The following is a 16,890-nucleotide window of genomic DNA, read 5'->3' as shown; positions in this document are numbered from 1 at the left end:
ATGATGTGCGACATCCGGTGTCGTGGTTGCGGGGTGTGGAAGCGAGAATACAGAATTAACGCTCAAGTCTATCCCAGGGTTGCCGCCAGGACGATGATGGTAAGGATAACAGCAAGAATGACAAGCAGACAGCAAGCCTTGTTGCGCGCATTCTTCTGGTACCGGCTGGCGCTACGGAGCTCGACGTTTGCTCCACGAGTGTCATCGCCAACTCGTTCAACATTCTCGCTGATAATGTCAAGCTGTCCACCTTGCTCATGGACAATGTGAGCCACGTCCCGGAACAGTTCATTGAGTTCGCCAACGCTCTGCTCAATGTTGCGGATCTCAGCCTCGCGCTCGATAATGAGGGCCTCCTGGAAGTCCACTTCGTCCTGATTCGCAAGGCGGGGCTGTTCCTCCAACAATTGGTCTTGCTGTTGCTGCGGCTGATGGTCACCTCCGGAACCAGGCTCCGCTTCGTCTACGGCAGTCCGAGCGGCTGCTGCGGATGCCCGTTGCTTCTCCAAGGCACGACGCTGAACAGTCTGGAACTCTTCTAGGGTAGATTTGAATTCGGACGAGAGCTTCTGCTGAGTCCATTTTTGGGAAGGCTAGTGAGAAATACATTAGTATTGCTTGTTCGGTCGCAGCGCAGTTGGGGGTGGGGGGTTATATATGGGCGTAACATACACTGACATCCTCCCATGTCTGGACCTTCTTAATCCCTTCTGCGACATCCCTGAAACCCCCCCGAGTATCCTCCAGGAGCTTGTGGACTCTCTCGCGCACACGCTCAGTGTCTCGCCTCGTTCCCAGAAGGGCAATCTGATCGGACAACCGAGTGATGTTGGAGGTCAGGGTAAACAGTTGGTTGGAGAGACCCTCGGTCAAACGATGGAATTCGGGGTCATCGCGATACTGGGGATCGTCGGAGCGACGGAAAGTTGTAGGCTGTGCCTCTAGCGAGTTCAAGCGATCAAACGACATGGCGGAATGAGATGCGACAGTGGATGGATGAAGGTGGGATCATTCGGCCGATGCAACCGGCCGGCTCTCTCCCTGCTAAAGTAGTAGTACGTTATCGCTGTCAGGTGTCGACGGTTGCCTGGCCGCACAGATGCCATGATTCGCAGGCTGCCACTCACCTGACGCCATCGATGGCTGGTGGGGTGTCACATGACATGCCGTTTGTGGCTGGTGCGTGTTTTGATGCTTTGCCCGAAAAGCTTCACTTTATTGTCGCATCCGACGCCGACACTCCTCCTTGAAGCTCCACTTGCCCCCCTTCGGAGCTTTCCGTTCTGACAGGCTGACCGGATACCTCAATTCCTCCTGTCATCTGATCATGCAGTGAAATTGCTTTGTCTCTTCTCTCCCTAGAGATCTCACAGTCCCTCTTCCACCTTGCACCATGGCTGCAGCACAGCCTCGCCCGTATCGGCGCATCTTGACCTCTGCGCTGCACAGACGATTCGTTCATGCGTCGGCACTGGCGCTTCTGGTCTGCTATGTAGTGGCATTTGCTATTGGCGATAAGTCATCTTGTAAGTTTACACCAACACCGAGCGGCGTTTGACAAGCTGTGATCGCTAACCAGCTGTGATATCTCGATAGTCTTGTGGGCTTGGTTCCCCATTGGAGGATGTGGAGTTCGCACAGTTCTTCTCTTCCTCTGCAGTCTCGTTGTCTTCGTCCTCCGTGTTGGTCAGATGCACATCGGTGCCAGGACAACCTCCTCCCCGCTTAGCACCTTCAAATACCTCGTTCCCCTCGACGTTATACAGACTTTTGGCTGGTACTTGTTCTCCGCCTGGTGGTTCACTGAAATCTACAGGTGGTCTTCTTCAAGTAGCGCACACCTGGAATTGGTGAACCGAGCTAGGTATGTTTCCTGCGACGACGAGCTCAAGCGGTTCTCTTGAACTCGCCTAACTAGTTATGCTAGACCTCACGAACGAGCAAGCTTAAACGAAAGAGCAATCTACCTTTATACCTACCACTTTCTCCTGGCAGTCGCGCAGTCAGTGGTTCATCTTTACTACGACTACGATCGCGTCCCTCTTCCCGTTGCCAGGAGGGTCGCTGGCTCCGCTGATGAAGATAGCCGGCAGGAGCAATCGATCTCTAAACGCCTCCAGTCAGCATTGCCGCAGCTCATCAAAGATGGGATGAAACGGAGTATCTTGGTTTCCATTCTTTGCCCATTCGCATACGCCTTCGTCCTCCGGCGCCCGGCATGGAGCACTACACTGTACTTTGCAAAGCTATTCTGGGATTTCCCGAGATCCGCTGCATCCCCTCCCGGCATTATCCCGCCAATCCTCGGAGTTATCGTGCGAACCTTGATTTCAGGAGGCCTCCTGGTTCTCTGCTGGCAGACAGCTAACCTCTTTTTCTCCGTGTTCCTCAGCAAAGAGCCGCTCAAGCGAGGCCAGCCCTTGACGGCTGAAGCCAAGGATCCCAACGGCAGCTTGCTGAATGGACTAAAAGCAAAGAAGGAAACCGTTCGCGCTTTTGCATTCTGGGAGCTGTACTTCATCAGTCAGAGATTCCCTGACCGCCGGAAAGCCATCTTCAACGACATCGATCGCGAGGAGGGTGCAGCTTGGTCGCAAATCCTGCAAGCCGCCACAGATGTCATCACGGGCGTTACCACTCGCATCAGCGAGGCTAAGAATCCATCATCTGGCCCTAAGCCTGCACCAGTCCAGCAGTCCGAGCCCGTCCTTCACTCCCTGCCACGGCTGACGGACCCCCCTAAGGCGGACAACATCTTCGCTCCGTCCCCCAAGGCAACAACTCGCCAACAAAAGTTCGGCGAAGCCCTCACCACCACCGCCAGAGCCTACGGCAACTCCCCAGACTGGACGCCTACCGCACGCGCCAAAGCCCGCGATGTCTTGGACCGCGCCTCCTCCGCCATGCTGAGCCCTGAACGCAAGCAGAAGCTGCTCGGTTCCTCCCAGGAGCTCAAGATGCTCACCGCGCCATCAACTAGCAAGCCCGAGAACCTGCACCCCTTCCTCGCTCAGCTCCTCCGCTCTCCACTAGGCCGACTCTTCCGCCAAACCTACGCTCGTCGCCTCTCCGGCATTGTCCTCGGCACACCCCACGCCAACCTCTGCTCCGTCATCGACGCCACCGAATCCATCACCTGCCTTCTCATCAAGAGTCTCGCGGAGGACCAATACGGAAAGGTCCAAGCCGACGTAGCCACCGTCGTACGCCTACTGACCGATACCATCACGACCCTCGAACCTTTCATTAACGGCGGCCTCGATGCTCACTGGACAGACGTCAACTTCCCCCCATCCAGCAACCCGGAAGCACAAGCTGCGGCTCGCCGTGTCCCTGATGTCGACCTCGTCCTGGACACAATGAAGGCATCCCTCAAGGACCTTCTGTCTTCCTTCGGCCCTTACTTCAAGAACCTCGGCCTTGGAGCCAAGGACTTAAGATTGGCCAAGGAAGCAGCCGGTGTCGTGGAAGAGGATCCCTTTAATTAAAGGCAGTGCGCGTGGGGCGCATGTAGTGTACGTATTGATTGGGGGCCTGATTCGGGAGTTGGAGTGTGTCCTTGATTGTTTGCTTGCTTTACCGCTTTTATCACATCACCCATTCAACTTCCCACCAGAGATGTCCCTGTTGTCCTTGTTGTATGGCACATCTAACTGACTCCATCCATCTAGCGCGCCACGGTCACGTGCTGCAATGAATAGAGTCAGTTAGCTTTGATGTCGCTTTCTTCACTGCCTTTCGATATTATTGTTGTTTCTTCGTGACTGGTATTTCTTTCATAATGCCCCCTTCCCTTTGGAAAAGTTACGACCTAGACTTTGTGGGTTTTGGCTATGCATTGCTCTGGCGTTAAGTGGGCAGGCAGTGAGTATAACTGGCTGTATGTATGTATTATTTATTTACTTCATTTAGTGAATGAGAGGGTTTAGAGTTTATTTACTACTACTTACTACTAACACAAACTTCCTGAGGTGCGAAAATATTCTCCATGTGCCACTTGGATAGTAGTTAGTAGTTCGAAGAGTGTCTATATCCGTCCATAGATGGAATTTAAGTTTTTTCTTAATTCTACTTTAGGTATATACATATACCCAGCACGCAGCCAGGTTCAGAGATGTTCTAACATGGACATACATATTCCAAGACAACAAGACATGTAGATAGATAGGCGCATTCAAAGCAGGCTGGTCGAATCGTCATCGCCGTATAATGCTCGGAAAGGTGTGAATGAGGTTGAAAGAAAAGGTGACACAAAGGGAAAAAGAAATCAAGCAGGCCATTAATGCAAACCCAAACTCACGATCAGCCGCCCCGCCAAAGATCATCCCGTCCAGGACTCCGAGTTTTGTTATCGCCAAAGAAACAGATTTGAAAAGAAAGATGTTTCCGTCATGTCACATCAATACCACTGTGCCCCGAGATCCGTTTTATAATCCCCCCCCTTTTTCCCGGTGTGATTTTGATACCCAGATTCCCCGTTATATGCTAAATGCGTCAAAGATTCAGGACCACAAATGGAAAATCTCCGCTGAACGCCAGGTTGGATCATGGGCGCAGTGATGTAATAGATAGGGAGAAAGGTGTGTATGTATATGAGAGAAGGTTAAATGAAGTATGCTCTTACTAAGAGCATTGCCCTCTTTCAGCAATCGGCCGGCGTGGGCGGAATTAAACCCCACAAGGCACATTTGCTGTCAGCAACCACTGAGGACCTCGTTGATTTTATTTGATGCAAGCGTCCCACTTCCATTGCCGCCAGAATTTTTGGGCTCGGGAGGTGCCTCTTCCTTCATGCAGGCGTTCTCTAATATGTTGGTCCACTTCCCGCTCGTACCAGCATGGCTGTGTTTCAGATGTTGTCGGAAATGGTCGGCACGATAGAACTTCTTCGCATTGTTGCACTCTCCAAACTTGTGCACTGCAGTGAGATGCTCGAATCTGCGGTCCCAGTCTGGCTGGGGGAAATTCGGGAATTCTTCACCACAGTATCCGCAAATGTCGTGAGAAGGCCCAGAGCTCGTTTGGGCCGAAGAAGACGAAGGATGGAACGCTGCTTGGTATCCCGGAAGTGCTGCACAAGACCAAGAGTGACGCCGCAAATGGAGAGAATTCTGATGACGCTCCGCCTCGTTTTTGTTCTTGAACCGATTGTTGCAATATAAGCATGAGTACTGCTTCTCCATCTCATGGGCGCTTTAAAGGTATTAGACGAGACAAATAAAAAGCAAGAGGCTAGACGAAACTTACCGGAGTTCCTCTGGACTGTCGAACTTTTTGGGCTTCTTAGGACAACAATCGCAAATATACAGTCCACCCATCTTAGGACCTGCTGGCTTTGGCAAGGCAAGTGACGTCTGCATAGATACTTTCCGAGCAGTGTCGACACTAGATGGTTCTAAGGTGCCGGTACTTGGGGGATTTCGAGAGATGGACGAGCCCGGAAGATTCACAGGAGAACTAGGATTGAGAATCGACTTGTCATGGAAGGTATCAAGATCGGAATTGGGCGACAGTCCCCCGGGTGAGCGATCATAGCTCGTCATGCTGCTTGCCCCCAAAGAGAAGGCCGCAGAGGAGTAAGACCCAGATGTTCGTAGGCTCAATGATGAAGCAGCTGAGAGGCTTCCATGACTGGGTGCATAAGGAACATTGACCGATAGAGAGTTGCCAAATGGATGGCCGCTTGTCCGTCGCTGGGAGAGGTCACCGTTACTCGTGGCCACGTTAAGTACATGCCTATCGCCATTAATCGGCTCACGGGGAGGAGAGGATGCCCTCCGCTTCGTGCCTGGCTTAGTAGCTTCCAGATAAGGTGGCGTTGCTTGTCGGACATTGAAGATTCGTGGAGGCAGAGATTCGTCGGTTGAAAAATCACCTTCTATATCAGAGAAGACGCCTTGATCGTAGCTTCCTCGGTTTGATCGACTGGGCAGACTGGTAGTTTCATCGAATAAGGGAGTCGTTCCACCGCCGCGACGGCGCGACAAGTCGCGCATGTACCCTGGTTGGTCATAGTCCACCGCAGACGATGGGGCACTACTCTCAACGCTTGGACTTCGCCCTCCGACATAATCTTTCCAGCCGATCTTGGTCCCAGGCGATACCCCACCTGACTGGTAGCTACTCGGCCACCTGACATCAAGGCTAGACCCCTCGGAACCACCGGGAGAAGGGAGACCACCAAAATTCCTCGAGGGTATGGTGAGTGTCGAAAGTAAGCCCTTGTTCTCGCTACCGGAGCTGATAGACTGTCGTGGAGAAAGCGGTTTCCCTATTTTCGACAAGAGGTGTTGGTCGTAGGCATCTGATGAATCCTTCACGCTTCGTCGAGAGAAGTCTCTTTCTCCCTTCAAGATCGGGCTGGGACTATTGACTGAAATGGCATTCCGGAACCCTTCATCCATCGGTGGTGGGGGTTCGATTCTAATGTGAGCCTCGGGGCTCCTAGAGAAAGGTAAACCGCTGTGTCGACCATCTAACTCGTCGATAGCCATTCTATCACTTTGAGGCGAAGCTTCCGGGCGACGGTGACCGCCGAGGAGACTCGAGTTGGGATTTATCGGTGCGAGTTTGTGTGGCCCTCTAACATTCGCATGTAGCCAGCCAGCGTCATAGCCGTCCTCGAGGTCACTGATTCGGGGTGGTGGGGGTAGTGGCGGAGGAGCGAGATTGCTCATTGAATTCGTTGGAATAGGCATAGGTCCCGAGAACGATTGCCCGGGCATATTACAGGGCGACCTGGCGGGGGAATTCTGACGGTCGAAGCTACCACTGTTGAAGTCATACACGTTAATCGAAGGAGGCGCAATTCGCGGAATGTCCATCGTACACAGAAGGTGGCGAGAAGCTGTTCATGGACAACAGAAAGGAATGGTCAAGGCTGTGTAAGTTTGCACTGTCGTAAACGACACAAAGCAGTGTATATCGCTCTCGTGAATGGCTCGCGACGCCGGTGCCGAAAGCTGTGCCGAAAGATGGATGTTCTCGACAGAAGAACCTGCTTCTAGACCCCGTTCCAGATGCTGCGGGGGATGTCGGTAAATGAGTGGACGAAGTCGAATGGTTGCTCAGCAGCAGGGAAGTGGCAATTCGGATAGATTAAGCTTATGTCCTGGGTAGTCAGGTGAATTTGATCACAGACAGAATATCGAACGAGAGCACACTACCTGACTAGGAAAAACTTTAGAGTTCACTTTGGAAAAAGCCGTTGAAAGTACCAGCGATCAACTGTGTTGGTGCCTTTCTGTCAGTTGCGCACAAGTTTGCGAAACTGTCTGTGTGCCATGAAATTGCCGGATAGCGGCAACTTAACAACGAACAGCGCAGGGACCACAAAACATGCTGAAGAATATTGACTGGATTAGAATGGCGCTCGAGGATGGGTGCGAATTTCAATGGGTCGAGAATGAGAAGAGAATCAGTAAGAAACGGGCTGATTATTCAATGCCTACACTTGGAGGCTTGAAGTTGATCGACACCTGAAGATGCTTTCACTAAAAAACCGGCTACTCGTAAGTGAGCTAGTTGGCGCGTAAAAAGGATGAAGTAAGAAGAGAAGGAGAACGAGGAGAAAGAGGCGAAAATGGGATGTTGTCAGAGAGCTGAAAGTCAGCGACCAGAAGGCGGATTGAGGCGCAATGCTAATGGCGGCGGAAAGAATGGCTTGAGGGCGATGGCGGGCGGAGGTCGCGGAGGCGAAAAAGAAGACCTGCAGAACCCTGTGGTGGAGGTACTGGAACTGCCGTGCTAGGCGCAGTGGATATGAGAACCGGGAACGGAGGTGAATATTTGTGGTAGCGGATCAAGAAAGTAAGAGACGTGGTGTTGATGTAGTAGATAGATAGATAGATAGGTGAAGTAGAATGGCAGAGGATGGTGGTTGCAGACCCCGGCCTTACTTGTCCCTACAAGGCTCGGGGAAAGGAAATGGGCTGTATTTGCAAGGACTAATTCCCTGTTTTTCGTTTGTCTCACAGTCGGAGGGTCTCGATTTGAGTCTCAACTTCGGAGGCGCCCAGGAGACTGGCAGGATTCAAGGCTGGAAGGGGGGAGATGAAGAGAATAGTGGTTGATACGCCCAGGCAGAGGAAGTTGAAGAGAGGAGAATGGAGGGAAGAAGGCAAGAAACGCAGATAATATTAAGGTCGTCTGCGATGATGATACAACATTGGTATTTGAACATCCGTTTCAAACTGGAGTTTGGTCCGGGTGGGCACCTTTGAAGTTGGGCTGGCCAACGGGAGCAGCGTGCCTTTTCCTTCAATGTCACGGCGGTAATGCACGCAGCACCAGCGGCAAATGAAATTTGCAAGGCCAGAAATTCGAAGGGGGGCATGTATGGAGTATAATACCCTTCTAGTAATCTGCCTACCGGGCTGAATGGAGCAGAGAAGCTCCAGTGAAGGAGACAAAACAGCAGAGCCAGGAATAATAACTAAACATTTATATTTATGATTGAAGCATTGATCGCAACTACTCTTAAGGCCACATTGTTCCTCCACTTGTCAGCACTTCCTTTTCCCCATCCCCTTTTCCCTCGTTTTTATTATTTCTCCTTCCCCCCAAAAACCCCCTCCTTTTGCCCTTGCCTTGTTTGACCATCAACTGCGAAAACTACTTGCCGCTCGTCAGATTACATGTGGTGGTTATTGCAGTACGGCAAACCGTAAAATTACCCGATACATACATGACAAGGCCCTTTCTCCCAAAAGTCAAAGCAGCCTGGAAGGAATCATAACATCCAGAAAGAATCTAATCAGACAACAAACCACACAACCAGCCGTTCAAGGCAACTGGGAACTGTCTTTCTCCTTACCGTGAATTTGACATTCTTTTGATATTCCTTCAATGGGGCCTTGTCCAGTCACTTAACCTAATTTTCTGGGCTCGAGAACCGCGCCGTTGCCACAGCCCACGCGGGATAGTAGAAAATCGTCGACCAGTTTGTATGGATCAGCCAGGATATTAATTAATCGGAGGGGCTTTAAAGGTAAGCAATCGTAATCGCATGGATCATTTAATATCAGCTTCAAGGGCTTCATCTATCAGATCTTTTAGTGAGGTGCAAGCGGTATGACACGGCCAAACTCATGCTCACTCACTGGAGCTTCCGTAAGCCTTCTACGCCGTCCCTAAACGATAGTATAACCTACCTTCCCGTTTGGGATTTCCCTACGAAAGTTTAATCCGCCTTATGTCTTCAGACCATGCTTATGCGTGTCCCGTATCGACCTCTCCACCTTGCATACTGCCATGCAGGCGGAATTCCGTAAGGCAAGTGCCTCAGGAGGAAAATAATTCGCCCGCCTAAAAGTAGAGGAGGGGGTGGTATTATGTGTGTGGATTTTTGGGGTGATACCCCATAGTCCTCGATATCCATCGTCACCCGGGTTAATTAAAGGTGAAGCTGGTCAGTCCTCAAAGTGATGAGAGTACAGTACTACTGACGGCAGAAGAGGGGACACGCATTGGATATCACAGAACTAGGAGTCCCCACGTGTCTGGTTTTCTTTCTTATAACTCCCTTCCCCCTCTCTCTTGTCCCCATCCGCAAGGCGGCAAATAATAAACACAGGATCGTTATGACTGAAACCCGAGCAGGCATCTATGTACCACAAAAGGTATCTTGTTCAACCTGGAGCTACAGAAACATGAATTAGGAAGCTTGGATCCAACTGACCGAACCGAGTCAGGGAACTGCAGGTGGAAAGCGGCCAGGACTTATTCCAGATGCAGAGCGGTGAAGCCGCGGGCTAACCGGATTGGTTCTGACAGTGCAAGGACGACTGGAGACGGTTAGATTGGAATGAGGCAGTGCTAGTAGTTCAGCTTTTAGTGCCATGTTGATTCTTCGGCACACTGCTCAACTTGTGTCCCACTGGATGCCAGCCATTACCTCTGACAACGTCCCATAGGCCCGTCTTGCTTCCCCTTCTCCAGTCAGTGCTCCATCACTATTACTTACACCATTGGGTTATGGTGGTAATGGTGGGAAAGCAAAAAGGGAAAAACAAGGTTTTTGCCGCCATCAGATAATGAGGGCGTGAAGTTTCCAGGACAAAATAATCAATCAAAAGTGGCAGACTGAATACGTTAGAGGGGCCCGTTCTCCACGGTGGTAACTCCTAGGCGAATGCTCCCCATGTAATTGTAAGCAATATTCTCATTTTCAGTCCAAGGCGACCAAGTTCTTGTCAGGTACCTCTCATCGGCTTAGCGCTCATCCAGACGTTCCGGTGATACATGCCCCCAGCTACAAGATACTGCGTCGAGCGACTGCGGGTCATACTAGATACATACAGTGGTACACTCTTCATTCTGAAGAAATGAACGTTTCGAATTTGATAGGGGAGACTTAAATACGGAAAACACCGGGGCTGGCTAGCCCAATCTCAAGTATATTATCACAATCATTATTATGTCTGCTTGTTTCTTACTAAAACCTTTCTAAGGTGTACCTTCAGCCCGGTACACAGTTACCTAGAAGTTGCCAAAAGAGTGGTATGCAGCAAGTGTGGTTGCTTTGCTTTGCCCATTATTTTCTCCGTCGCCTTACCCGCGTGCGTCCATTTTTCGACAAATACAGGGACAGCATCAATTTTTAGGTTTTACGAAAATTACCGCCACCTTTTCTTTTTTTCCTTTTCATCATCGTCATCCTCCTCCTTCATCGTCATGTCATCACCATCATCATCACACAACTCCTTCCCCAATTCAGGGATAATTCCAGAAAAGAGGACCATACAACCATCCAGGGTAGGCAATAACTTACCAGCGGCAGGGGCCCTAAAGCCGACCAGGCCGGAGTAGGGTACCGAGTGCATCCTAAGCCCAAGTACTTTTCCAACCGACTCCAACTTTCCATGGCGCCCCACTGTGAGTTGTTGCGGAAGACCGTCACAATGATTATTAGTGGCCCTGTTGGGCTTGACCCACTGCCAATCATGGTCTAGCGGGATCCACTTTTGGCCTTAGATACATGCACTGCCACATTGCTGTCATTTGGCATTTCCCCCCGTCGCACCTTGCGATCCGAGGAACTCCCTGGAAACCACCGGATAGCTGGCATAAGGGGATGTTGTGTAGGGAAAAGAAGGGGGGAAAGGCGGGCCATGATTTCTAGGTAATTAAATCTTTTATTTTTCATTTTCAAAGGGCTGAAAATTAAGCGAGCAGTGCTGGCTCGTGAAATTCAACATCAGAGGGGTGGGTGACCATCGATAGTTGATAAGTAGATAACGCTCTACGGTGAAGAATAGCAACAATCAAAAGGCACAACGCCAAATAGTGTTAGACAAGGGAATAGAAAAAGAAAGATAAAATAAAATACACCCTTCGGACTGGGCAAAAGAGAGACACGAAAATTCTGAACATAACTCGCGGAGTAAGCCAAATTTTGATTTAATTGATCTTGTTTCCTGCTTCCCTGTGGATCATCAGTTGATTGTCCCTTCCCCCTCTCGTCCAGTTTTCCCTGCTCGCTCTGTTTCTCTCTGTCTCTCTCTCTCAAACTGCCAGCCAGCCGGCAAGCAAAGTCGGCCCTCGTCTCGTGTCCAGTGCCATACCAAGTAAAGTAAGTAACCTATAATCCGGACTTAACGGATCGGATGTAACAAGCAAACTTCTATCCGTCCTCCGTCTGAGGTACCAGAAAAAGGGATCAGGAGTAAACTGTAAAAAATAATAAAATAATAGTGACAATTATAAAATCAAAAAAAAATATTGGGAGGGGCAAGACGGACCTACGTACACAGTACAAGGCAAACTTTTTTGCAAACCCCAAGTACGTAGTCTAGTCCATCGGACTCTAGCTATAGTTTCACGGAATGCAAGTATCTAATTCGTAAACAATTCAACTAAACTAACAAGTAACGAACCCCATTTTTGCCACAATCAGCCTGAATTCCTGCCTGGACCATATATTTCACGAATCTATTGTGTAAAGTGCAATCAATCAATGCGCACCACACACACGGCATCGTCTGCGGTATTAATGACTATCCACCACTCAATCTCTACGGCCAAGAAATGGGGCTGGGGAGGGGACTCAATAAAACTTCTTTTTCCTCTATAATTCTAGTAGCGAACTAGCTATAGATACACATATTTTTGGGCGAATCTTACGCGCCCACCGACAAACTCAACCCAACTAAACCCAACCGTCGCACAGACTGAACACGCATTCATGCATCCACAGCTTAGTTAGTCGTTACCCAGGTGGTAGTGGTGGTTATGGTGGTGGCAATTCGGGGAAATACACCGTTTGTGTGGCCCTTCGGGTTTCCTCACAAGCAGTTACTAAATATCCATCTACTACTATCTGGGTAAGTAAGTCCTTCAAGAATTTCAATTATCGGACTTTATTGGCCCGATTCGTGCAGGGCAGCATGGCTATGGACAACTAATATGGCTTGCAAGGCCAATAGGACCCCCGGTCGCCCTTGTGTCCAGTCCGCCTACCTACGCTACGGATCTAACTCCATGGGCACTTAGTGCAGCAGGGGTGGAACATCAGATAACCATGTCTCCTTTAATTAGTTACTATACTACTGTAAGTAAGTAGGTCATTATTGTGCTGGTTGGGATGGTCGCCCCGTGTATTGTCACCCCCATGCTGTAAGGCGCCAGAGACAGAGAGACAGGTACAACCAGTTGAAAAGAGAAAAAAGGATTAAGGCAACCCGCGCAAGCAAGGAAAAGGACACGAAGGAATGAGTAGTAATAATTGTCCGAGGAGAAAGGTCGGGTCAGGCTTAGTATCTCTTGTACAAAAAAGCGCCGTCAGCCTTAAGCCCTAAGGGGCTGCAGACTAAATCTCGTGCACAGGCCGTGTCTTGAATTAGTGGTCGATAGTTGATAGGTATCATGATAGTAAGTAGTTTCCGACCCTGCAAAGCAACGATCACCTACCGCACCTATTTCTGGTCATATCAAATGATTTGGTCTTATTTGGCATGCTTCAGTCATGTCGGGAACCAATTTAATTTGTAAGGCTGCATATGCACTTACTAGACGAAAAGCCAAGTCATCAGACAGTCGACAACCCACCCTGCAATACGGTCACTCTGCGGGCTTCTGAATACGTATGGATGGTCGGTTACACTGCGATAATGAGATAGACCTTGTTTTCTGCAGGTGGGTAGATTGTTGTTTCTAAATGCGGTTCATGCTTGCTTCTTCTTGTCCATGTTTTATGGACTTCTTGATTGGTCACCGAGGACACAATCAAGCATTATCTAGACTACCTAGTAATTACCTTTGCATGCACTGCGGACCAAGAAACCTGGTTGTTTCTTGGCCTGTCACCGATTGACGCTGGCCTGGGTCGTACCTATGCAGTACCATTCTCGGCGACTGAGACTGGTTGGCATCCAATAAATGCCAGTAATAGACTGAGTATTGCTGGATGGGTGAATGGAACACGTATTCGATACGCACTACAGGTAGGACTCTGCTTTGGACAGGCAAATCACGTCTCACCGAATATGATACGGTCAGGCGCTAGGGGATTCACACGCCAAACTATACCTGCGCATAGACCATATAATTGGAGTGCCTCTCTTTTGACCAATTGATATCACTAGCATTTATCTACCTCGGCCGGACTATAGTGTGATTTCCATTCCAGACCAGCTCTCGGAGCCTTGGCAGCAAACAAGGTCCAAGCGATGAGCTAGATCGACGACCGGAACCGGTGACTTCAAGTTGTTTGAGCAGGCACTAGACTAGTATAGCGAGCACTTGCATCTGAGCCTGCCTGACCGAGGACTATCTAAATAATTACTGGAGATGGTTTGGCCTCCTCGGCTCTAGATGTGACGGATCAAACGATTAGTGATCCGGTCGAGACCGTCTCGATGATTGCAGTAGTAGTACGACAAGGCCTTTCCCTGGTTTCCTATCAAAAATTGCCGCTTCGGTTAACCAGACTGATACGCCAACGGCGTCAGGCCAACATTGCTCCGGGCATATAACACCGTCTTAGCCAGCGCTTCTGTGCCACCAGGGGACCTATGTGAGGATCACGCTGGCAGCGGGAGGGGTCTTCGGGGATTCAGGAGCCGGATGTGCTGGCTAATGGTGAGCCAATTGCATGTCACACATCTTGTAGACTTGCGGGATGGATGAGGGGTAATGGAGCGATTAGAGAAACCAAAAGGGGGCTGTGCAGCGTGTTTCTTACTACTCTGGAAAAAACTACTGCCAATGATCGTATAAAGGAAGAGAGTGATACGCTGGGCCAAGTCCGTGCTTACATGCCAAAGCCGGCCGAAGGAATGACCGTTAGTTATGCGGGGGTTGTGTCACAATGCCTCAGGCTGCCAGAAAACCTGCTGCTGCTATGTTACCCTTGCCCTTGCCCTACACCCTAACTGTCTACTTTCGTGCCGCCATTTGCAGGATTGCTGCCAACCAATCAGACGGCGTGACTATTTCTTGGCACCATACTGAATGGTCAGGTCCGATCTTGGCTATCATTCATGGCCACTCTGCCTCTTATCATCGTCATACTCTTTTGCATCGGCGACCTGATCTAGAGCCATCATTATCCACCTAGGTCGCTGCTTTGATAGATTGTCATCATGGCGATGAATCAGATTCCCGGGCAAAACATCTATGTTGGAGGGTTGGTTACCTTGTCCCCCACTTTCTGTTACCATACTAAGCCTGCCTTTGGCCCGTCATATGATGGGCCAGGGTCTAAGAGGAGGTATAGCGCTTCGCTCTCACAAAGCTTGCTAACGTCGAGTTACATAGCATACTGGCACTCAAGAACAAGGCAGCCTTGACTCGAGCAAACATTACACATGTTGTTTCCGTGTTACGCCTCCAGCCAGCTGATGATGTCTTCGAGTCTTTTCAACACCACTGCATAGAGGTCGACGATGTCGACGATGAGAACTTACTAGAACATTTTCCAGCTGCTGTAAAGTTTATCCAGTCCGGTCTTGATGCCGGCGGAGGTGTACTTGTACATTGGTTAGTTTGTCCTCGGTTCATCTGCTCTTTTCGGACTATATCATACACCGTTTCTCCACATGTTTCCTTGGGATGCCTTCTCCGGGCTCTTTAGCTAGGATCGGTACTCAACCTCCTTTCCCCAAATCTGTGTTTGTATAATGTCGCTGCTGAAGCCGTGCTGTGATATTACCGGTTTACTATCGTTCACCTGACCTTGTGTAGCAAGGATGTTCTATTGTGCTTCTAGCATGACAAGCTGTGCTGACAGTTGATAGTGCGATGGGAAAATCCCGATCAGCCACTGTTTGTATCGCGTATATGCTCAGCCGTCAGCCTAGTGCACTGACACCAGAGTCCGCCCTTGACATCATCAGACAGAACCGACCGCTATGTGAGCCGAATCCTGGGTTCATGGAGCAACTCTCAGTCTACCATCAGATGGGATGTCCAGATGATGTCACTAGCCACCCACTTTACAGCCGGTGGCTTTACCGCCGCGAGGTGGAAGAGAGTGTCGCATGTGGTCGAGCACCTGAGTTGAAGTCCGTGCTGTTTGAGGATGAGCAGCCGCGCCAATCACAGGAGCCCGCGGGTCGTATGACAGAGATCAAATGTCGCAAATGCCGGTTAGTCCCAGTTACGATCATTATTAAAGCTTATCTATGAGCTCCTCCTGACCACATCACCAGGCGCAAATTGGCGACCACGCAATTCATTATCCCCCATACCTCCCAAAAGAGCGCCAGAGCATCCACGGCTGATTGCGCTCATGTGTTTTTACACCCACTGACTTGGATGCGCCCGTCACTCTTTCCTGGAACTGATTCAGAATCTTCCGGCTCGCCTTATGGAGCGCCGCCAGAAGATGCCCCGTTGTCTGGCCGTCTGACCTGTCCCAACTCGTCCTGCGGAGCTAATATTGGCAAATTTGCCTGGCAAGGCATGCAATGTAGCTGCGGCGAGTGGGTTGTCCCTGCGATTGGCCTTGCAAAGGCCAGGGTGGACATTTCCGAGAGGGTCAATATCATCCGCGGACCAGGCAACTTGCCAGCCGCGATGGGCATTCGTCTGCCGCCTGGAATGCGGTCTAACCCCGCGGATGAGAGCAACGGACGCGGAAACCTATAGACTTTGGTAGCGCTACCTAACGTTGACTCCGCCAGGGGTAGATCACGGCGCAGCAAGGCTCCGTCGGAAGTCTAAGCATGCTCGCTCGTTGATAGGCTCCCCTTAGCCATGCCTTTAAATGACGAACCAGCGGGTCATAAAGCCAAATTACGTCACGTGGCATTAGAAGCGGCGCCATCTGATTCAAAAGTTTAGGAAGCAATAGTTGAACTGAAAACAGAGATGGTCCGTGAATAGGCGGGCCACGCACGCAAGTGTGGCGTTCAGAGCTTCTGCTATGGTATGGTATGCGGAGGCTGGCGGAACAGCCCGAATGCGTACACTATTGAAGGCACGAAAGGAAGGACACAACGCAGTCATGCACAATATAGACTCGGGTCTAGACTAGATTTGGGTATGGTCTGCGCTCGACAGGTTTCAGACCCTGATGCCGATCATCCCGCGGCAAGTTGGACCAGAGCAAGGTCGAGATAGACATACAGTTTTACTACTACCGGACCAGCAAGCAGAACCCAGCCAATAAGAGCAAATGCACACCACTAGCTTCAGCTATCTCAACCCAAGCCTCGGCGGCTACAGCCAGATGATCTTATCAAATCAGTTAGCCGAAGAGACTGATTGGATTCAGCTCGTGTCCCGGGGGGGGGAAGAAGAAGGGAGGGGAATTGTAGACTCTAAGCGCTAGGACCTGTCAGGATCCAGGGCATAACCCCACCGACCCCACGAGGCTGTTTTAAGGCAGCCCCACGGGCCCCAGCGATGCAGCATCCAATCAGGCGGTGACGTAAGACCCGGGATCTG

The 16,890-nt window shown here is 50.3% G+C and overlaps 6 protein-coding genes across 6 annotated transcripts; 2 read left to right on the top strand and 4 right to left on the bottom strand.

Moving 5' to 3' along the window:
* Nucleotides 1-68: 68 nt before the first annotated feature.
* Nucleotides 69-969, bottom strand: An04g01530 (uncharacterized protein; the record flags this gene model as incomplete). The annotated part of the gene is made up of 2 exons (XM_001401482.3): nt 69-593; nt 673-969. The coding sequence occupies 2 exons, from the start codon at nt 967-969 to the stop codon at nt 69-71; spliced, it is 822 nt and encodes a 273-aa protein (XP_001401519.1).
* Nucleotides 970-1,691: 722 nt separating this feature from the next.
* On the top strand, nt 1,692-3,488 carry An04g01520 (uncharacterized protein; the record flags this gene model as incomplete). Its single annotated transcript, XM_059747328.1, has 3 exons — nt 1,692-1,864; nt 1,928-2,060; nt 2,097-3,488. 3 exons carry the CDS (start codon nt 1,692-1,694, stop codon nt 3,486-3,488), a joined length of 1,698 nt encoding a protein of 565 aa, XP_059605257.1.
* Nucleotides 3,489-3,776: 288 nt separating this feature from the next.
* An04g01510 (hypothetical protein) lies at nt 3,777-4,156 on the bottom strand (the record flags this gene model as incomplete). The annotated part of the gene is made up of 3 exons (XM_059747327.1): nt 3,777-3,878; nt 3,951-4,027; nt 4,135-4,156. 3 exons carry the CDS (start codon nt 4,154-4,156, stop codon nt 3,777-3,779), a joined length of 201 nt encoding a protein of 66 aa, XP_059605256.1.
* A 538-nt stretch (nt 4,157-4,694) lies between these two features.
* An04g01500 (uncharacterized protein) lies at nt 4,695-6,824 on the bottom strand (the record flags this gene model as incomplete). Its single annotated transcript, XM_001401479.1, has 2 exons — nt 4,695-5,193; nt 5,248-6,824. The coding sequence occupies 2 exons, from the start codon at nt 6,822-6,824 to the stop codon at nt 4,695-4,697; spliced, it is 2,076 nt and encodes a 691-aa protein (XP_001401516.1).
* A 3,792-nt stretch (nt 6,825-10,616) lies between these two features.
* Nucleotides 10,617-12,182, bottom strand: An04g01490 (hypothetical protein; the record flags this gene model as incomplete). The annotated part of the gene is made up of 7 exons (XM_059747326.1): nt 10,617-10,934; nt 11,024-11,118; nt 11,565-11,670; nt 11,746-11,835; nt 11,877-11,931; nt 11,972-12,067; nt 12,124-12,182. The coding sequence occupies 7 exons, from the start codon at nt 12,180-12,182 to the stop codon at nt 10,617-10,619; spliced, it is 819 nt and encodes a 272-aa protein (XP_059605255.1).
* Nucleotides 12,183-14,308: 2,126 nt separating this feature from the next.
* Nucleotides 14,309-16,089, top strand: An04g01480 (uncharacterized protein; the record flags this gene model as incomplete). Its single annotated transcript, XM_059747325.1, has 4 exons — nt 14,309-14,454; nt 14,758-14,979; nt 15,237-15,587; nt 15,651-16,089. The coding sequence occupies 4 exons, from the start codon at nt 14,309-14,311 to the stop codon at nt 16,087-16,089; spliced, it is 1,158 nt and encodes a 385-aa protein (XP_059605254.1).
* Between the last annotated feature and the right edge of the window lie 801 nt (nt 16,090-16,890).

The sequence above is a fragment of the Aspergillus niger genome (genome assembly GCF_000002855.4).
Source record: "Aspergillus niger supercontig An04".
Taxonomy (NCBI): Eukaryota; Fungi; Ascomycota; class Eurotiomycetes; order Eurotiales; family Aspergillaceae; genus Aspergillus; species Aspergillus niger.
This window is presented reverse-complemented; position numbering and strand designations above follow the sequence as displayed.